This window comes from Dicentrarchus labrax, unplaced genomic scaffold (assembly GCF_905237075.1).
Source record: "Dicentrarchus labrax unplaced genomic scaffold, dlabrax2021, whole genome shotgun sequence".
Classification (NCBI taxonomy): Eukaryota; Metazoa; Chordata; class Actinopteri; family Moronidae; genus Dicentrarchus; species Dicentrarchus labrax.
In genome coordinates, this window is record NW_026136710.1 from 21,795,497 (window position 1) to 21,818,242 (window position 22,746).

At 42.1% G+C, this 22,746-nt stretch overlaps 2 protein-coding genes across 2 annotated transcripts in view; both read right to left on the reverse strand.

Moving 5' to 3' along the window:
- Nucleotides 1-7,978, reverse strand: part of shroom3 (shroom family member 3) — a 72,386-nt gene extending 64,408 nt beyond the window's left edge. The window contains exon 1 of the mRNA XM_051413565.1: nt 7,328-7,978. Coding sequence (XP_051269525.1) covers nt 7,328-7,489 — 162 coding nt within the window. The 5' untranslated portion in view covers nt 7,490-7,978. The remainder of the gene's footprint in view (nt 1-7,327) is intronic.
- Nucleotides 7,979-12,122: 4,144 nt separating this feature from the next.
- On the reverse strand, nt 12,123-22,534 carry LOC127370972 (uncharacterized). The gene is made up of 7 exons (XM_051413516.1): nt 22,410-22,534; nt 20,257-20,376; nt 19,799-20,170; nt 19,537-19,650; nt 17,286-17,849; nt 17,067-17,183; nt 12,123-16,440 (listed from the first exon to the last, which is right to left on the reverse strand). The coding sequence occupies exons 1-7, from the start codon at nt 22,489-22,491 to the stop codon at nt 15,833-15,835; spliced, it is 1,977 nt and encodes a 658-aa protein (XP_051269476.1). The 5' UTR covers nt 22,492-22,534; the 3' UTR covers nt 12,123-15,832.
- Nucleotides 22,535-22,746: the final 212 nt, after the last annotated feature.

The window sequence follows — 22,746 nt, forward strand, 5'->3', positions numbered from 1 at the left end:
CTGCCACCAACAGAGTCTGACAGCGTTCATACAATTCAATGAAGACACACAGCAAGTGAGAGCTGCCTCTCCTTTAAATTAAGCTTTATTCCTTACAGAGTTCTGTAAAACAAACTATCCAGTAGCCTGCTTTGTACCAGGCCAGATTTCTAGACGCTAACAGCTAACATATATTTAACAATTTCTAACAATTAGCTAGCTAGCTAGCTACAGCTATTAAACTCTATCAGTGACCGTCATTTTTTACAGTCGAAGATCGTCTTTTTAAAATAAGCAGCCTGTTTACTTTTCTCCATTAGGAACAAATTCTTTTCAAAAATGGAAAAATATTGTAAACTACATACTGAATATGCTATGCTAGCTTGACTGGTTAGCAACAATAAGAGGGGTGGGGCTATGCCTAGGGGCAATTAATTTACTTTGTCATAATCATGTCAAATAGCAAAAATGGTTTAATTATTTATTTATTACCAGGGACAATACACATTAATCAATATTGCACTTTGCACTACACACCAGAGTTAGCTAATTTTGCTAGATTTTCATCTGTAGTCCCACAAATTAGTGCCCGAAGTTATCAGTGCAGGGCCAGAGATGAGGTGGTAAGATTAATTATGGCTGCAGGTTTGGTTTGCCTTAAGCAATGTCTTTAGTTTATGTTTAAAAGTAAGGTAATTAGTTCACTCTCTTAGTTCAGTAGGTCAATTATTCCAGTAGTGGGGGCCCAAACTTGCTACGTGGACACAGTCCCCTCTGGTAGCTGCCTTTGTTTATAATTTAATTTGAGTAAAACTCACAATAAACACAGATTTCCTGTGAGTTTCTCATCATATCTACATTGGTATTGTCTAAAGTGATTATGATTCAACTGAAGCTCCCAGTGTGACACACACACACACACACTGTATGTATCAGCATGACCCCACTGCATTATCAGCCCTGCCAATGATGCCTCTCAGCAGCCTGTCAGTGTGTGTGTGTGTGTGTGTGTGTGTGTGTGTGTGTGTGGGCAGTATCAGAACATGCGTCTGTGACTGTCTTGTTTATCACTGTGTGTGTGTGTGTGTGTTTGTGTGTGTGTGTGTCTTCGTCCTTTTTAAGGTCACGTTGTCTCGTGGTTTTGTTCTCTGTGAGATAAGCTCAATCAAATCCTGAGTTGGTCGTCAAAATGTCTCTGCACATACGTCACCACCCCCGACTGGATTCCTGGATGTTTGCTGTGTTTGGTGGATGAATTGATTGTGAAATAAAACATGTTTTCTGCTGTGGCTCTGATTCTGAACTAGTGCGCAGTGAAGTCAGATATTTCAGCTGAGACCCAAAACGAGGTGTGCCTCAGAAGCCTGAGTGCGAGTCGAGTTTATGCAGGAGAGACTTTGGGTCATCTTATGCTACGTTGAGCCAAAAACGCATGACATGATCTGTTGGTTCCCTTGAACGTGAAATCATTTTTTTTAATGGATGCCAGGAAGCACAGTTTTCTGTTTGTAGTGTTTGTACAACCCTTGAAAGTTGATCACTGTGGCAGTAGTATGCTTTGTATCTTGACGCTGGTGTGGAAAGCAAGCCACTACACCCTGCTTCAAGAAAACTGTTGACTGTATCGATATGAATGGGAAAACCCCAAACTTCTATCTACAAAGTCAGTAGGAGATTGTTTCCTTCTGATATGAGTCTGGTTATCAGTCATTGCCCTGTGAAGGAGATATTAAGGTGTGTTTGCAGACAAGTTTACCTTAATTCAGCAGATGTCTATCCTATCACACTCTGGTTGCATCTTGATTGTCTCACTAATGTCCGCCCTGTCTTTGCCCAAAGGAACACTTTCTGGTTCCAGTAGTTGACAAATCTGTATCTGACCAGCAAATTCAAACTCCAGACTTGAAACGTCTGTAGATAACCACATAGATCACAGGTCAGGTTCACAATGAGGGGTAGAAATACAGTAAGTAATACCAGAAAGTGCCTTGATGGTTGTTTCCACATACGTGATTGGCAAAGGTATCTGGCAATGTTCTGAAACAATAAACCCCACCCATCTGGGACTCTTCAAATGTTAAAACAACTGCCAAGAATTTCTTGCAGGGTGTGTCTGAACCTCTTCGGAATCACAACATGTGTTACTCTTTAAACAAAAGCATAATGTGTTTTGGCCCACACACTGCCGCTCCAACATTTGGAGGGTCCTCAAACATAGTGTTCACTCATGCACTGTATGTGCTGATTGACTTTAATCACTTCTGTATGGTGGTCCTGAGGGCTCAAAACACAACAAAATGACAGAAAGGGCATCAACAAATGGGGGGATTAGTGTAAGGTCCAGGCTACTGATGGGTTTTTCAAATATATCACTTGCTGATGTGTAATAAAACAGTAAAAACACAATCAAACACAAACGTGAGACGTGTCTAATGAGTTGTGCTGATGTAGAGGAAATGAAACATCCTCTCGGAGCTGTGAAAGACAAACAGTGTGTGAAAGTGTAAACCATTCCTCAGCTCCGTAGAACGGCGCATATGCCGGCACTGTTTGCCTTTTTCAGGAATAAATATACCCAAATAAGGCCCGCAGAATCACTCAGAACTGTGTGAGTGAGTGTGTGTGTGTGTGTGTGTGTGTGTGTGTGTGTGTGTGTGTGTGTGTGAGTGTGTGTGTGTCACCGGCTTTGGTATTCCAGCTGAAATTCATTATCCTGCAGACAGAGATATCCAAACAGAGCGGCTCAGCCTGTTCATACTGTGACTGAAACAACATACCTCCTCTAATCAATAAAGACTGTGTGATTTGGGAAAATATCCTCAGACAGCAGTGGGGGGGCTCTGCTGTGAAAAAGGACTGAATTGAGTTTGAATAGTGCAGTCGTCCTCAACCTTGTTGGCTTGGAAGAGCTTAGAATGAAGCAATATCTACGTCTTCATCTCAGGTTAAGGCTCTAGTGTGGACGTGAGTTATTTGTTCCCATTTTAGATTAGTTGGTGGACTCATAAGACTTTTCATCCCTAGAATGGCTCCAGCTCAAAATCCTACATTTCTCATGATGCAACCCTCCCTCACTTGTGAACACCCATGTCTTTCTAACCACACCTCCGGTTTGTAATGCAGGTGTGCTGCAGGGATGACGTATTTTCACCCTGGTTCCTTTGACAAACCCAATGGGGGTTTGGATTATTGCAGAATAAGCTTTGTGGTGAAACACAATTTATAATACTTACAGGTTTTGTTCAGTAAGATCTTCTACACAAATGAACACCACTTCATGATTTCTGAAACATAAATGTGATCGCCAGACGTAAGCGAACGAACATCACCACCGCCAAACTTCCAAATTCAAATTAAATCTTCTAATCAAAATCTACAAGTTGGAAAGCTTGAGTTAGAATAGAGTGCAAGAGTACAAACACAACAAGGCTGTAAAGTTGAGCGTGCTTTAATATAACCAACAACCTCTGTGGTCTCATTTAGGCCTTTGTTAGCAACCGCCTTTGTTAGACATGTAAAAGCTTCTAAATGAACAGGAGTTTACTGACGTATTTTATGTTGCAGAACAAAACATGGAAATCTCTTTATCTTGTGTTAACCACAGGCCTTATTTCAGGCATAATGCTAAAATGCTAACTCTTGTTTATGGATACATCCCTGCGGCACTCTACATAAATCTGTAATCTCCAAACCAAGGTTGAGATAACCCCGATGACATCACTATGTCATCATCAATGGTATTCACTCAGACTTCACAAAACTCTTATTTTGGTCATTTCATTCATTGTTCATGTCATTGTAACCCCAGATTCTAAATGAAAAAAAATGGAAGTTTGAAATGGACCAGCTGAAAACCATTCAGAGGCTTTCTCTTCTGTTTTAGTGTTGAAGTAATGAACCTTCAAACTAACCATGTTCCTGGATGAGACTGTCAGAGATTCTTTTCAGGTCAAGGTTCCAAAACTGTGTCGGAGCTACTAGTTATTTTTACACAACTACGGTACGCAGAGTAGATCAAAGTTGCACCAACAGCAGTAGATGCTCACAGTGGAGAGTTTGGGGTCACAGGTTTGCCATTCACCTTCACTTTAAAGGTGTGACCCGGGTAATGTTAGTACACACATCCAGTTTGATGCCAGTCATGAGACCTTCAGATTAAGACTCATTAAAACTGCCTGGATTAACCCAAACCTTCACCGTGACCTCTGACCCCGGCTCAGAACCACAAGAAATATGCTGCACTGATGAAACAAGCTGAGAGGCCAAATCTGCTCAATTCTGCTCTTGCTGAAAAAAGCCTCATCTGTTTAACCACTTTCAAATTTAAATCTGAAAATCTGAGACGGGGGTGATGCCACTTCCCTTTATTTAATCAAACTCCACTCCATCAAATCACTGCTTTATAGTTGGCATGACAAGTGAAACACAAAAAGCCCGTACGGGAAAACTACCAATACCATTATGTACAAAAGTATTATCATCAAAATGTACCAAACACATTAAAAGTAAAAGTTATAATATCATTTTCATCATATTATTTGAATATTATTACTGGCACAATTTTGCCCACTGTAAGTAGGTTTTGTTTTAAAAGTAACTAGTAACTCCAGCTGTCAGAAAAACGCAGTGGAGTAAGACATACAGTATTTTCTTCCGAAATGGAATGGATTAGAAGTATAAAGTAAGTTAGAAACCTCAAAATTGAAACAGGGAGACACTGTCAAGCCAACAGACAGTCAGACATCGGGCAGCTGTTGGATCAAACAGAACAGTGCTAACACTGATCTAAGAACAGTATTGAATAAAAGCATGAGTGTGTTCGAAAAGCACCCAGGAAAACACATAATTCACATTCTTGTCCTATTTTACAGCCATTTGGCCCCCGTCCCAGAATAACCTTCACACACAAACACACACACACACACACACACACACACACACACACACACACACACACACACACACACACACACACACACACACACTTGCACCAGCCTGCTGATTTGCATTTTAATAAAATGAGGCCATGATGTCTGTAAGGACAGAATGGGAATCATTAGTGGTCATTTTCCTTATTATGTTCAGAAGAGCTGTGGATTTCTGTACAGTTAGCAGTACTTAGTAGCTCACTAAGCCTATCCTACTCACTGTAACCACCCTACAGTCATAGCCAAGGCCAGGGCTAAGCAATGAATCGTATTTTAAATGAATTATCAATGATGTTAACAAGCTAAAAGAGGTGTAGCTGGTCGCATCATGTTGTTTTCAGTTATCGTTGAGGGTGAATGACAAATGGTGAATAGCACACAGCAGTCAGAATCTTCTAGTAAAAGTACATTGCTTAAACAGCTCTGAATAAGGACCTCCAGGATTCAGGGTTGCGACCATGGGACCCTGCGAACTCATATGAGGACATTACATTTTTACTTTTCTGCACCATGAATACTTAATTTGTAAGAACATTGACCCATCGACCTCATCTGGGGACACTGCCTGCACCACCTAGTGGTCTCATAACAACATTACAGTCATGTGATAAAAAACAAGATGGCTGCAATATCTAGCAAAACTTTTTACGGCAGCTCCCGACCGAAATATGGACATGGTAAGAATCCTAATTGAATTTTATGAATGAAACTTGTATATTTATGCACAATAATGTCTGTAGCTTCATAAGGCATGTTTATTTGATCAATTTGAGTAATATTAGCAAGCTACAACGTCTGTAAACATGAAGTACTCGTTTGAGGACATCGGGTCTATCGTCATATTTTTTTATCATTTATATCACAGGAAAAATGTCCTTTTCGAGAGCTGAAGAATTGCTCTATGCAATTGCAAACAACTCTGACATTGAAGAGCTATCAGATGGTGAAGAGAATGATCCTCTTGTGCGGGAGTTCGTTTCAAGTGAACATGTTTACACTTTTATCTGCAAAAAATGCACTTTTTTAAAATAAAAATGTGTACTTTGTTAATAAATGCTGTCTTTATTGTGTCATACAGAAAGTCTGGACAGAAAACAGTGTAAATCTACATACTGTGAAACTGATTTACACAGGTGTAAATAATAACATTGATTGAATTGTCTTTGTTATTATACAGTAAGATAGGCCCATTGTCCTCATATGTGGACTTTGGTTTCGACATATATCTAGAGCACGTAGAAAGCTAAAATTTAATTTCAACTAAAATGAGGTCCTACTAATCCCAAAAAGTAAGGAGACATACAAAATGCACATCAAATAAAAGTCGGGGTCTCCGGAGCGCTGGAGGGGGGCTCATCCTGTGAGTGCACCAGAAACTTCCACTGGCCAAGCTGCTAACTTCTGGTTTATCCCTCCGCTAAGTTTGAATGGGGATAAAAAGATTTAATCGTGCGGTTCTTCCATACTTTCCAAATGTTATCTGACCATTGGATCAAATTCTGATAATTAATCGAGTCATTTCAAGTGGGCTGTTATGCACCCATTGCTTCTTTTACCCAGCTTGCCCACTATAACACACTGGCTGCAAAGCTTCCTGTGGGCTCGATAGTGACGCAGCTTGTGCTTTCAGTCTGTGATGTTAATGCTAACTCTGCAGCTACAGTGAGGAGGTCAGCTGAACTGTATCTAAAGGGGTCAGCAGGCAGTGCCTGAACTGGACCCTGATAACCCTAACCCTAATTCTTTAAGCGTGTTTTATCCATTTTAACAAGGACATTTTCAGCACTGGTTTCCCAGCATTCAGCTGTGTTAACACAGGAACACAGTATTCTACCCCACTCTGCTCCTGATTGGCTCTGACCCTGACATTTTTGACAACCATCTCACTCCCCATGCATAAACCTAACCAACCTAACCAACAAAGGTAACGGACACTAGCCAATCAGAGGCCCAGAATGCCAATGGGGAAAAAAAGATATCAAGTGTTAGTTGGTGTCTAGGAGTGCGTACCTAGACTCACCAGGAGGGTCAAATGAAATGATACTATTGGTTGCATTATGGGAAATGTACTGCAGGTTCCACTATTTGCAGTTTAGAGTTTGCCCTCTAACTATATAACCATTATACCTATACATCTGGATATATCTGCCTCTGTTCATTCAAACTGGATCATTCTCATACTTTTGATATTAAAGCATATTTTCCTGACTTTTACCTTAGTAAAGATATTTCTTTTACCAAAAACAATGAATACTTCATGACATTATGTAGGAACTATACATAAACATTAGTTTTCCAGACTAACCGAATAATAATCGATAGACGATAACTATTGACAGTGTACCGGTCCTGGTAGTGTATTACAGTAGGCTACCATAAATGACATGTAGGGTGACATAAGGAACACAGTAAAGCTGTACCTTGGAGATGATGAGCGGCTCTCCGTGCTCCAGGCCGCCCTGCAGGGTGAAGCCCCACGGCGCTCCTCCCTGGAGCCGGGCCTCCACCAGCACCCAGCCGCCTCCACCTGCTCCTCCGCCCGCCGCCTGCTGGAGCCCCGCCCGGCCGCCGCTGCTCTCCATGCCCGGCCAGGGAGCGCTCACTCCGGGCTCCTCTGTCCTGAGCCCGGCAGCGGCCCGGCGGACTGAGGCGGGGGGGACCGGACTGAAGAAAACTCCTTCTCTCCCTTCACAAGCGCATTTCCTTCATTCATTTAGAAGTCCTTGTTAGGGAAAAGAGAAAAAAGCAAAGCAGGAGGTGTCCGAGCACCGAGCTGCGTTTCCTGCAAAGTGCATTCCTGACGCGCAGAGAGCGGCTGATCCTCCGGCCGACAGACTCCAACCACAGCCCCAAACACCCGCTGCACTCCGCTCCCAAGGTTCAAAAGTTTCCTCACAGGAGAAAGTGGCAATAAATTCAATAAGAACGAAGGTCAGAGCACATCAGATCTGCTCAAACACACATCCAAACCTCCTCTCTCCCTCTCTCCCTCTCTGTCTCTCTGTCTGTCTCTCTATCTCTCTTCCGAAAATCAGTTTAGCATCACAATAGGATTTACTGCGACTCACTGAGCGAAAAGAAAAGGGAGAGACAGAGAGAGAGAGAGAGAGAGGTGGAGTGAGGTAGAGTGAGACAGAGAGAGGGAGATAGAGCGGGGGGACAAGAGAGGAGAGGGAGAGGTGGGCCGGGAAAGAAAAAGGAAGAAGTTAGAAAGGAATGAAGAAGGAATGAAGAAAGAAAGAAGAGAGGAAGGAAAATAAGATAGGACAGGATAAAAGAAAGTAAAGTAAAGATGGAAGAAAAGAAAAGGTGGAAGAAATTAAAGGAAGAAATAGAGACAGAAAAAAAGGAGAAAACTCTTATGAAAAGGGGATAATTAAAAAAAAAGAAAAGAGAATAGCTGTGAATAAAAGAGGGACTGGGAGCAAAGGTTTCCTCTCTCTCTCTCTTGTGTGTGTGTGTGTGTGTGTGTGTGTGTGTGTGTGTGTGCTGATGAGCTGTAATCCAATCCTCCACAGCAGAGCTGAGCTCCGCAGCAGCAGGTCTGACACTGTTCCCATTCGCACTGGAACCAGATTACTGCGGAGAACCACATTCAACTGCCTGGTGGATCCAATCGGTTACACGGTTCACAATAATCAGAAGTTACATCAGCTGTTGGATGATCAGGTTCATGTGGGGCAGGAAACGTCTCATCAGCAGCACAAACCTAAGGCCCCAGTATGCTTCAAAGGAACTAGTCCGTACGAAGTGTCGTCCAACCGCTTCTAAAGTCAAAGAGTTTAACTGTACTGAGGGTCATGCTGGAGGCCTAGGTGAAAGCTATACTATATAGTATAATATACGACCCCACAAAGGCAAACCACAGTAACTACAATTTTGGTCAAAACTGAGTTACGACTGAAATGGAGCTTTCTAAATGTCTGTTTTATCTTCTCTCTCTAAATTTGTATTCTTTTCAGTCAAAGTTCCCGCAGACTGTCTGCACGGCCACTATGGTAGACGCCAATCCTCCAAACAGACTCCAGGAAGTGAACAGAACTGCGACATTGGAGTCTGCAGCTGTCTGTTTGGGAGTATATTCAGGCCTTAAGAGTCCACAGCCGTCATAGCTAACATGGCTAGTGGTTACAAGTTCAACGTGTGAACAGTGCTAACAGTTGTACAGCGGAGGCTGGTGAGAATGTGTTACAGGTATTAGATCAAAAACCAAAGTATTAGACCAACCGGAGGTTTGATGTGATGAAGGCAGAAGATGAAAAGTTAAGGGATGAGGGAGACATGAATGTGTGTACACAAAATGTCATGGTAATCCGTCCAGTAGCTGTTGATACCTTCCACTTAGAACCATAAATACCAGCCTCATGGTGGTGCTAGAGGAGAGGTCAGAGTATCATCATCTGGGAACAATCAATGTCTGCACAAAATGTCATGGTAGTCCATCTAATAGTTCAGGTATTTCAGTCTGGAATAAAGCCCAACCCACTGACTCTCAACAATAGAGCCATGTTGCTAAACCAATCCTACTTTCACCCTTCCGTTAGGGTTAGGGTCAGGGTTAGGGTTAGGGTTAGGTCAGAAGATTCTGTGTTAAACTTTGGTCTGCACATTGGAGTAGAACCGCTGCTTGTTCGTGCTGAAAGGAGCCGGTTGAGGTGGTTCAGCGTCTGAACAGGGTGCTATCTGCTGCCTTCACCCTGCTGCCACCGCCATCCTGACGGTTAACATTTTCGTGAATGAAACTTTCCGTTTTAAAGGTCAACCACACAAACGTATTTACCTTTGGTTGTGGCTGCGACTTCATTCACCAACTGATGGACACACAGAGCGACCCAAAGAGAAGGTTTTACTGCCCCTTCGGTTGCATAGAATGGAGCAGAACGAGGGGAAAATATCGACCGTGCCTCAAATCTCATGTACGTACTCATGAACAGGTGACATTCATCAAATTGAAACGGGCATTTTATGACAACTTTGTGCAGTTTAGAGAGTTGGAACACTTGTACCATTAAGCTTCATGAAAAAAGAAAAGTGAGCGAGGTTTAAGAATTAGCTGAAGTAGTGTTACATCTGATCAGAACAGAACTCCAACAATCGAACTTCTGTGTCTGAGTTTGCTTCAAAACTGCAAAAGTCACATGACTGATGACACTTGAAGTAGTTTTCTGCCTCACTTTTTGTCAATGAACTCGTGGGTGGTTTGAAACCGGTCTGAACCACAGTAGGCACAACCGTGGGTGGTTTGAAACCGGTCTGAACCATGGTAGGCACAACCGTGGGTGGTAGAAGAATTTTCCGTAGAAATTGCACAAGTACAGTTACTGTAATAAACCTACATTTGGTTGCAAATACAACAGACACTGACAAATGATGTCTGTCCAGTTACACAGTGTGGTCATAAGCACCTGCACTGCTGCACAGAATCATACGAACCCTACTCTATTCTGTAAAACTAATTCTAGACTTTCTACTCCAACAACACTATCTTAACACGTGTTTAGAGGTCTTGGGGAGTTCAACTGCATATGTAACAAAGTTGTATAAATCCTTCTGTATTTCCAGATGGATGTCTTGTGATGTCTGATAAATGTCCTCCAGTGTCCTCAAGAACATGAACATGAACAGTGACTCACGTGTGGGTCCAGTTTTGCAAATCTGTGATTCTATCAACCAAGTAACTCTGAATCAATTCCAGAACTGGCCCCACTCATGAACCACCCAAAACCCTGACCTGGAATAGGCTCAGACCTAGCTGCTGGTGTGAGCAGAACAGGTAAAAGCTTGGGGAACTTTATATGCTGGTCATGTGAAAGCAGCTTTTGAATGAGATTATGTAATCCTGATCTGAAAGCAGTAAAATCCACAAAAGTTGAGATACAAGGTTTTTTCACCCGACAGTGAAGTTCAAATTCCCCAGTGACAGCCACGGCACTCGGCTCCGCCGCCGAGGTAAATTCCGGGGAAGCGGCAGTCCATCAGCCTGAGCTGGGTGTGTTGGCAGTTGTGAATGTGGTTTGGTGGAAGTGTCATCAAGTGTATCAGCTAACTGGGGTCAAAGGTCACAGGGGTTTCATGAAGAATAGAGAGGAGCCCGGTTTCTAGATGAAAATGTTTCAGGTGACACGAGACATTTCATCGAGCGCCAGGAGACTTCAGGTAGAATGATGATTCCTGCCTGAAGCTCAGTCTGAAGGATTTAAGGAGTCTGTCAGTCCGTCTGTAGCTCTCTCTCTGTCTCACAGTCAGTTAACCCTTATTGACAGGACAACTGCAGGGTTTAAATCTCAATGTGAGCACATCTCACTTTCAATCCATCGGACTGCAGGTTGAGCAGGTTTTTTTTGGAGGCCAGCGCTGTGGAGGCGACAGCAGAGTACGCAGTATATGATCAGAGATCGCCATCTTGAGGAGTGTGTAAGGATTATACTCAACTTTTCCTAGAGACTGTTGAAAATATAAACACAACACACAAGATACATTTTATTTAGCTATATGAAGATGTGGTGAATCTTAGCTACTCACGTTCCTTACAATTTAATGATACTATTATTTATGATATTTTAGTTAAAAACCCGTAGTGCAGTGGTTTCCAACCTTTTTTTCAGACGTACCTCCACAGTCCTGTCAGATGAACTCTGGCAGGCCTTCCTTGACAGCACAAATCATGTTCCAGATGTGTTCATTAGACCTGAATTTAAACTGGAATTAACACAATTGGCTATATGACAGTGGACAGAGCTATCACAGGGTTCCCACTCTTTTTAAGGAATAGTTTACCAGGACCTTTGCAGGACGCTTTTGTGGTGCGTTTGGGTGTTTTCACCAAAGCCGATTTTCTGCTTTCTCAATTGAATCGTCCTGTAACATTAATTTGGCCACAGCAAAGGCTAAAAAGCTATTAAAATTTTCCAGGACAACACTGATTATTTCCAGGATATTTGGTCATTTTAATCAATTTCCAGGTGTTTCCATTACTGGAAAACAGGTCTTTAAATTTTCAGGTTTTCCAGGATGCGTTGGAACCCTGTATCAGTGTTTTGGTTTGTTTGCACTACATGGGGTCTTTTACTTATTTTTACCATTTATCCATTTTAAATGATTTATCCATCCCTTTTAGCAAACTATTAATACTTGACTTCTGGTGAAAGCAGTGTTGTATTGTGAGGAGGAAATCTGGAGTAACAAATCTACAAAAAAACAACACACACATTTAGCTGGTTCTTATATATGTACATTTAATCAAATAAGATACATATAGTCTAAAGTTGAAAAGAAAAATGTCCCCACATTTACTGGAAATACAGTTTGTGTGATTCTGATAAGGCACAATTTAAACAGACATATGCAAACACCAAACAAAGAAAGATATAAATCATTCATATATAAATGTGCAATTCATAAAACATGTTTATAAAACACATAACTGGGGCAAACAAATTCAATTACCATTATTGCTTCAAAAGATTTGGATTTAATCAAAACCTAAATCTTTAACACTGAATAAGAACTGAATTCTTTAACAACTTTACATGCATAGATTTTTTTAGAAACAGGACTGCTTGCAGCTGATGCAAGTTGATGATCAAAGAAAAGTTAAATGTAACATTTTCAGACTTATATTAAAAAGAAGTTACAGTACTTATATTATTATTGTCCATTAACATCATAACATGTTAAATAATGAAGACAAACTTTAAAATGATACGTTTGATTACAGTTTTACATGATCTGTTATCAGCTCCAACGGACAGTGCAACATTTACTAAGTCGTTTTGGCAATAACGTTGATTTTCCCCCATAAGTGCTAAAGCTAAAATAAATTAACGAGGTTTATTACCCACCACAGCTATTGGTTGACCATCCTTTTGGAATTTCAGAAAATAAAAGTGATCTTTTACGGCTGAATTCTTAGTTTGAAGAACACAAGTATCAAAATTAAGTCTCAATTTCACCACAAAAATGGATGATTATTACTTCAGTGAAGGCAGATGGCAGAAATTTGGCAGCTGAGAGTCCAGAGCTGGACAGAAGTTGGCTTTAGAAAAAACACAGTCCCATGGCTTTTTGTAAGTGACAGCTGGCTTGTGTTGTAATTAATTCCCTCTAAACAGATTTTTTTTAAAAAACACAAAGCACTTAAATTTAGATTTCTTGGTGAAAACATTCTCCTAGTTAATGTGAGCAATTTTACTGTTACTGCAGTGACAAGCCTAAATATATATATAAAATCATCATTTGAAATAGTGGTTGTAAGTGTAATGTTAGAATGAATCTCATCATTGTGACAGCACAGTGGGACAAAGCACATTGAGTGTAGGGAATGAAGCTGAACTTTACACTGCTCTCTATCTTCCCTAGTCTAATGACATTCCTTTTTTGTTTTTGTGATGAAGGTTTGGCTTTGTCTTTAAATAAAATTCAGTTGTGGTTTTGCCAATGATAGCAGCAACAATACAAAGTCAGTCAGCCCAACATGGTCCAGATTTACATGACTTTAGTGGGGCCCCTGATCTTTGCCACCAACAGATAAAAATGTCCACTGGTCAAAAGCTTTGTTTCAGGATCAGTCTATTATGACTGAAACGCTAATCTTATGCTAGTGTTTGCAGTAAAGGGTAATTCCCAGGTGTTTAAACCTGGGCACAGTTTTCACATATTGGGGTCTAAATGGCTAATAGGTACAACAAGCTGTAGAAACAGGCTAAAATTGCTGCAATGTAATCCTCGGGGGCAATTGTGCCCGTCAAAGTAAGTCTACTAAAAGTGTTTGTTGTTGCCACTGACGGGCTCAGATTGTGAGTGTCTGACAACATGGAAAGGATCTCTACAGAGATATTGTTATAGAATAAGATCCCTTTTGTTTAACCAGAAACAAGAGAGGGATGCATATTGCAACAGTCAGACTCCACTGACAAAAACAGTAACAGTGACCTCACAGAACACAGGAGTTGCTGGTCTATCGCTGCCTCAATTGGTTAGTTTGTGTGGGTTGATTCTAACCCTTTAAAAACAATCACGTAATAACACAAACATTAAATTAGAGAAATAATGTTATGAATAAGTGTTACAAATGCCAGCATTAGTGCTGTTAACATACAATTAGAATATGCTCTTGCATATTACTTCATGGCTTAAAGCTTAAAGGTTCTATATGTAACTTAAGTTAATAGCAGTCAGCGTCCTGTTGCTCATGGTCACACTGCGTACATCATCCTGGGCATCAGCCTAAAGTGACATACACCAGACTGAACGCTGGAACATAAATTACAATCACATTTAAAGAACAGCTAGCTGTAACCCAGCTAGACTAAAAAACGCTATCTGGAGCTGACCACCCCGCAACACCTACCAACAAAGTAACCTGCACACAGCAAGCAAGCTGACAGTATTCTGCTACATTAGCTAGCAAACAATTAATGCTTGTTAACAAGCAAGCTGACATTAGCCAGCTAAAACCACAATGTCACAATATATTTCAGTACAGTAGAAGTAATGTTAGCTTGGACGTTGGACTTTGTGTAATGGGGGGTGCCGGTCCTTTGTAGACGTTAGTGGGCTCCATTTGAGTGTCTGAAATGGGCCGGTACCGAGTACCAGCACTTCTGATTTTTGTCCACATCAGTACCCTCACTGCCTACTACCTCTGGTGAGTATGGCTCATCATAAGCTAATCTTAGCTCGAGTTGCACACTGTTGAGAAGGGACTCGGGAGCGTTCATGACAAGTCACAACCTTTGGAGATCAGTTAAGTAAATTTTGTTAAGTGACGTTATAACCAGCTCCAAAATCTTACATATGGAACCTTTAAAACATGGTAAGGTGCTAAATGCTTGTTTTGTACCAATAAGATCTTGACAAGCTGAGTCTGAGATGAGCTAAAATGAAATGAAGGTCGTAACTCAAAACAACTCTTTTTGGTGTGTAAAAACCGTTACAGCCTCACAGGGCTGCTAATATGGCTACAGACTTTAAGGGTCCATCCCAATACTCACACTTGCTGTATTTGCAAGTAGTTTAGTGCCTACTCTTGTGACGTCTAGGCACATAGATTTACTGTACATAAGATAGATAGGTACTTTATTCATCCCAGAGGGGAAATTAAGGCATAAGAGAAATTATATATGACATTATTTTGATGGTGGCTGGCTGACAATTTTTAGGGACGGAACATATTTCTTAACATCTTTGATGAATGTACAAAGATATTTAATAATTACCTTGACAGTGTCAGATATGCAGTGTTATTTTCAGTCCCATCAAGAAAAACGGATTCATATTACGTGACGTGAAGACATTTCTGCCATAACTCTAGACATAAATAATAATATTCAGGCTGAATCAATCATGTCATTATCTTCTTCATGTGTAAAACTAACCTATAGGCACACTATCAACAACTGGACTGATCTGGCACAACTGTGGGATACACTGAGCTCTGAATACCATTTTGAAGAAGTGTGGGTTAAATGTAGTGTGTGCTGGCATATTTCAGACACGGGACACACTTGCCTGTCTACCTGGCAGCGCATGTTAAATGCTCAACACTGCAGGTGTGTGTATTGGGACACAAAACTAATGGTTTAGAGAATTATTTCTGGTACGTGCCATTCTTTATGTGCTGCCTATTCAAGCTGCCCTTTCTGACTGCTGACATTCAGCCATGCTGCAGTCGTCCTGCAAAGATTGTGTTGTGATGATTTTAAGGTGGAATTTTATCATTCTGGGAACTCCATCACGGTTCACTTGCACTTACATCTTCGGACAGCTGTCATCTCATTAGTGAACAGTGAAATGTCACTGACCCACTGAACTAACCGAGGGTAGCTGTGAGATGTAAAATCCAAACGATGCACAAGAGTAAAGGTGTTGCTGCTGAAAGGTTTGGTGTCCAGTGAGACTGACCTACCTGACTGACTCCACAAACACTAAACCTCCTCTGACACACTGTGGATCGTATCTATGATCTTCTTCTTCAGTTTCTTCACTTTGTCTGGCGGCGTCTCGTTCAGACACTCCTCTACGTACTTCAGGAAGCCTGCGTGCGGTGACACCGCCTGGCTTTGACACAGCGTTCTCATGAAGTCCAGCACCTCGCTGCTGGTGGGTGGCAGGCGCCGGCTCGCTCGCTTGCGTCCTGACACTCTGCTGTCAGTGTGAGAGGAGGATGTGGAGGGGGAGGACGAGGGGGAGGAGTGCTGGGAGTCTGGGGGAGTAGGCGAGGGAGGGGCTTCAAGGCTCCGTGAAGTGATGTTCAGTTTGGTAGCAGTTTGGGTGGCGCCGTGGTAATGTAGGGAGGAGGGAGGGGCTTGGCAGTCCAGGTGGAGGAGGCTGGACTCTTGGGGCTCGGGGAAGTGCTGGTCTTCAGGCCGCTCGTCCTCGTCGCAGGAGTCGCAGAGGAACATCAGCTCACGGTAGTGTTTCCACTTTGGAAAGTAAAAGTCCTCCGACCCACATGTTTTGTTTGAGCTCACCGCCTTGTGTTCACGTTGGAAGATGGTCCGCAAGTTCCTGAACTTTGTCTTTATGTCTTCCACTGAAGAATGAAGAATTACAGAACCATCAACACATAAAACAGCTTGCTGTCTTTCAGAGGCTGTAGCGGGCTCAGTTCAAGAGGAGATACCTTGTCGTGACGGGGGGGCTAAATAATGCCCCTAAGTTTGGCTACATTGTGGATGGAAAAGTTAGCATGGCCATTTTCAAAGGGGTCCCTTGACCTCTGACCTATCTGAATGGGTTCTCTGGATACCCACAAGTCTCCTCTTGACAGACATGGACACTTTATGCTATTCCCATGCAGTTTTGAGCCTCTTATGGACTCAATAAGCCCAATAGTATTCATTTGTGATGAAGTCTCCATTTCATTGTAGTGAGACGTCAAGGAAAATAACTTCTCACCATCCAATTGCTGAATAATACAATTCTTACAGAAATCTCTGAATGTCAAAAGTTTTTTTTATACCAAATCAATTCCCCAAGGGCTTAATGTGGTATTTAGTTAGTTAGTTAGTTTTAGATTTTAAGTGGTCAAAAGTGGTTACATTTTGGTATCAACCCAAAAATGGCTGCAACAACATATGAGACATAATTGAGCATGGGAATGGCCATCATATACTCCATAATTGTTCTAATAATTTAATATTTCTCTATCATTGTTACCTGTGAATGGGACCGGCTCATTGTCAGACAGGAGGTTGCTCAGCGTCTCCAACAGGCTCTGTCTCAACAGTCTGTTCCTGTAGCTCTCTGACTTGTGGTTCCACAGACAGCTGTGCTCTAGAAAAATAAATAAAAGACATCAATCAAGCTTGGTCTGTACACACCCACATAGCCCTTGACCTTAAAACATTAATTAGTAACATAAATGATGCCACCAACCAGAGTAAAATGATATGAGCTGCTGAACTTTGGCCTCGTTCCAGTGGCAGCGGGTGTCTGCGCTCAGTCTGCTGTCTGGCTGAACCGAACTGGACAAATTTTGAGGGGAGGGGTTTGTGCAAGGTTTGGTTTCTGGCAGTGAAGTGGACGGAGAGGTGGGGAGGGTGGGGGCAGTTGTTTGGCCCGCTAGTTTAAGATGATCTGGAGATGCAGGGAGGAAGATTTGGTATGTGGTGCTGGTGCTGGTTTTGGCGTCGCTGGAGGCAGTGGAGGAATTGCTGAACTTGATGCTGTTGTTTTGGGTGGAGCTGGAGGAGAAGTTGCTCAGGGTGGAGGAGGGTGTTTGGTTTCCATGTTCCAGATCCGTGTCCTCCTGCTGCAGCAGTATCTGCAGGTCGTCTGGGCTGTCGTCTTCGTCGCAGGACTCGCACAGGAAGAGCAGCTGCTGGTAGTGTTTCCATTTGGACACGTAGAGTTTGTCAGACGCCCTGCTGGCCTGGACCGCCTTGTATTCACGGTTGAAAACTGTCCGAAGGTTTTTGAACTTGCACTTTATGTCTTCAACTGCAAAACAGCAACAAAGGAATCACTTTCATTCAGCTCTCGAAAAAATACTCACATCTCTTATTTTGTTTCTCAAATGTAGAATGCCGTTCCTTCCTTTATTCAGATTTTAGTTAATGGTTATTTCTTGCTAAGTTAAGCCACATTTTCTTTATTGTTTCTTTTATAATGACAAACGTGACAATCCACCAACTGTGCTGCTCTATGGAGCTTTTAAGCCTCTTTAGCTCAGTTTTGGTTTTATAGCCCATTAACTGAGGTGAAACAGCCAGCATCTAGTGGGGTTGGTGGAGAGTTATCTGCAGAGCTGCAGTCAGGAGCCTAGCTTAGCATAAAGACAGGAAGTGGGGGGGCAGCTAGACTGTATCTGTCAGAAGTTCCCAAATACACCTACTTACACCTGTAAAGCTCATTAATTGACACGTTTTACCTTGTCTGTACACAAACACAAATGTAGAAGCAACAAGTTGTGGTTTTCGGGGAAGTTATGTGCTGGAACTGAGCACAGGGTTCGGTTTTGATCACTGTATAGGCACAATGGTACCAAACCTGGCAACCACAGTGGGATGACAAGGCTTTAAAAAGCTATGTAGTCACTGCACCCGACTGGTTGCTGAGGAACACAAACTGTTATTTGTGGCTGCATAACAGACGAGAAGCAACGTGTTAACTGGTGAGCTTTAGAGGCGTTACTAGGGATATTTTTGAACTTGGACAGAGCCTGGCTAGTGGTTTCTTCCTGCTTCCAGTCTTTACTCTAAGCATGCTAAGCCAACATGATGAATGCATTTCCTTCCTCATATAACATTTGCAAATCCGATTTTTCTTGTTTGACACCTGCAGTGTTCACATCTATGTTTGCTAGCAAGCAGTCTTCTTCTTTCCTGCGTTTGCTGGTGCATTACCGCCACCTGCGCACACATGTCCGCATGCACAAACAAAACAGGGACCCACACATAGAAAACGGGCTCCATAGCGCTACTAGAGGTCAAAACCCCTACAGCAGGGATACTCCACTTGCTTTTGCAAAATGTCAGGAGCACAAGGACCAGTTAATAAACAAACATGAATTATATTTTTCAGATAAAATGGGTAAACATTAGGATTGTTAGATGTAGCAGAATAAGACATCAAAGTCATAATCTTTGCTTTTCTTGCAGTGGTGCCAGAATTACTGAACATTTATTGATCGGTAAAAACAATTATTATTATGACTGATATCGATGATCTCATCTTATCTTGGAAAGAAAGTGAATAAGGAAATAAGAAAATGCTTAACTATTATTTACTACTATAAAGCAGTGGTCATTAACTTGGGGCACTGTACCCTGCCAGGTGGTCATGGGATGGTTTAAGGGATAAGAATCAAGAGAATGGACATGAAATATGTTATAACAAATGTTGGTCCAACTTAAGTTGTAATCACTGGCATATGTAAGAAGGACCTCTCTATTCCTCCCACTGTACAAAAATGAAGACATGGCTATATGACCTGTACTGCAGTCAGCCACCAGAGGGCGATCTAGATGTTTTGGCTTCACTTTTGGAGAGCTGTCATGTTGTCCATCTTTATATATGTTGATTGTTGTAACAAAAAAAAACTGAATGTGCAAATACTGCTGGTATTGTACTTTTGACCTTTTGACCAGTGCTACTGTGTTGGGCTGTAGGACCATGTGACCTTTACCTGAGAAAGACACTGAGGCGTCGGAGAGCTGGCTCCTCAGAGCCTCCAGCAGCCTCAGTCTGAGCTGACGGTTGTTGTGGTTTTCAGACTTCTTGTTCCATAGACAGTTGTGCTCTGTGCACAACAACACACAACAACACCCATCAACTACAAAACACTGTTGCTGTAAGAACCCAAACTATCATTAGGTTTTGCCTCTGTATACCAATCCCTCTGTAATAACTACTAATTATTTGGAATCTGGAATCACGGTTTTGTTTACCGGAGTAGAAAGCGATGAGCGCACGCTCCCTCTCTTCAGTCCAGTAACATTTAACCATCATGTTGGACGGGACACAGGAGGACGAGGAAGAAGAGGAGGAGGTGGACGGAGTGGGGAGGAAGGAGATGATCAGCCCTGGGGAGGTGAGGAGGGGCTGGCTGTCCTCCTGCGGGACGATCAGCGGCGAGAGCGGCAGGTCATCAGGGCCGTCATCCTGGTCCCAGCAGCCCTGCAGGAACATCAGCTGCTGGTAGTGCTTCCACTGTGGCACAAACACGTCATCCGACCTGCACACCTTACTCGCCTTCACCATTTTATACTGACGTTGGAAGGTGGTCCGAAGGTTCTTGAACTTGTTCTTAATGTCTTCCACTGGAAAGAAAATCAGTATAAGATTACATTAACCTGCACAAAATGCAGCTTTAAAAATGAGAGGATCCAACCACTGCCTTCCTTACCGGTGAAACGGACAGGTGGGGGGTGGGCTGACAGAAGGATCCTCAGATGTTCCAGAGTTTTCCATCGCAGCTGTCGGTTCTTGTAGCTCTCTGACTTGTGGTTCCACAGACAACTGTGCTCTGGGAAATAAAAACAAAAAGATAATCAAAAATCTGCAATTCTGTTTTGCATTTCTTTTGGGGGGTTTTTTTTGGCAAATGTTGGTTCATCGTAAAAAAAAGGTCTTAGTCTTCCTAACCACCTGTAGTTCTGGCTAAAAGGGAAAAAGAGAGGAGAATTTTGGACCAGATGTATTTCAGTCACATTAACTGAGATGTACGGAAGCCAAGCATGGCCATGCTTGCATTCTTTTTTTTCTAATGCCGTTGTGTCAAAATCCTGAGTTAACATAACTTTATATATGAACATAAATGTGCAGTGGACCAAAACATACAACTGTATTAAAGATGATGAATTAAACATTGCAATTCAGTCCTTTTTTAGGAGTGCGTCTCTCTCATTACCGATTACGATTTTTGTTTTCTCAAGATGACGGGATAATTATGGAGAACTCAAATGCGTATAGTTCATTTTAGGGCTGCAACTAACAATGTGTTCATTATTAATTCATCTGACGATTATTTTCTTGATTAATCGATTAATTGTTTGGTGTCAGAAAATGGGGGAAAATGTTTTCCCAGAATGTAAGGTGACGTCCTCAAATGCTTTCTTTTGTCCACAACCCAAAGATATTCAGTTTACTGTCATAGAGGACTAAAGACCAGCAACCTTTTATTTTCTTGCTGATCATCTAATTTTCTCGGGATAATTAACTTGTGATCTCAAAATAACAGCATTAAAAATGTATTTATATTTCAAGCTTGGCCTTTCTTGGCTTCTGTACGTATGTCTGGAACTCTTACCCAATTCATATCAAGTGCAGTTATTTACATTTTTTTTGTTCAATTTCAAAGATGGCTGAAAGAAACTCACACTCGATGTTTTCAATCTGCAGACAGATTGTGACTAATACTGTTTTGGTCCACTTGTGATTCTGAGATGCGAGTGGAGGAGTTTGAGAGGAGACATGAGGAGAGAGCGGTCGAGGCAACAGGCTTTTAACAAAATGAGACATTCCTGCTTCGGAGCCGTCCATTAAATATGACATGTGGCACAGCTGTACCATCTGTCCACTGCCACGCCTCTTTATACGTCAGGGGTCCTGGAAAGGATACACCTGTGCATCCTTGCTCATAGCTACTGCAGCGAGCCTCCTCTCTCCTCGAGATGCATTTTAGGCATTGAGAAATCCGTCAAAATGGCACAGATCTATTTCCAGGTCACAGGGAGGTGGACGGAGGAGAGAGGATGCAAGGAGGGACCAAATAGAGAGAAGAGCCTATGGTATACAGGTACAACATTAAGTCTATATTATTAAGTGTATAAACACATTTATATAGTTAAGTGTACACTGGCTTGCAATCAGAGCAGGGCAATGATTCTGATATGTTTACAGAGGTGGTTTGGGGGATGCTGCTCATTTGTGCTGTAGCTCAGGTGTCATTTCTTGTGCTGCTTAAATTTCACTGAGTTGCTTTAGTCAGGTGTGTGTGTGTGTGTGTGTGTGTGTGTGTGTGTGTGTGTGTGTGTGTGTGTGTGTTTGTGTGTGTGTGTGTGTGTTTCTCAGGGTCTTCTTATGTGGAAAATCTGTGGGAGGATCAGCAGTCATGAGTCATTATTTTAACGGGCCAATTTCACTCCTCAGGTGTTCCACAGTCTCTATAACGTACGTTAGACACAAATCAAGTCTCCATATAAAATATTCAGAATATTTATCAACTACAAAATGGCTAACGTTACAAATACTAAGGATGAAGTTGACTGAATTTAGAAAGCCAACAAACTTCTTTATCCATTTATATTGAAACCAACAGGTGAAACGTTCATGGAACAGAAACGAGATGCCATTTGGGCGTATTTTTAGGAGAAGAACAGCTAACTTGACTTCAGTTGCTAGTCGCCATTGCTGTCATGTATCTGTATCGCTCATCGCTAACAGCCGTCGGTCTCGTCGAGCAACGGTTGCCCACAAATGTTGCAGCTTCCGACAACACGTGGACGAAAGCAGCAACTTTTACGGAATGTAAAGTTGCCGGTGTAGAGTGTGACTTACTGGAGAAAAACGCTATGAGCGCCCTCTCTTTCTCCTCCGTCCAGTACCTCTCCGGTGTGAAGCTGAACGGAGACGCCTCCATATTTGTTGTTGCCGTTCAATCCTTCCTTTGCGCGGCTGCTTGGTCACATGACCCACACTTCAAGCTCTGATTGGACGATTCCGGGACATCCTTGAGCAATATTCGCATTGCCCAATAGAGGTCGCTGTTGATCGGTGTTCATCTCCTCAGTGAGGATGCTGTTGACCAAAATGTCAACACACAGAGGCACTTCTATTCTGTTCTATATTTCATTTTTTAAATAAATTTAATTCCGTTGAGAGCAGTTGATGATTT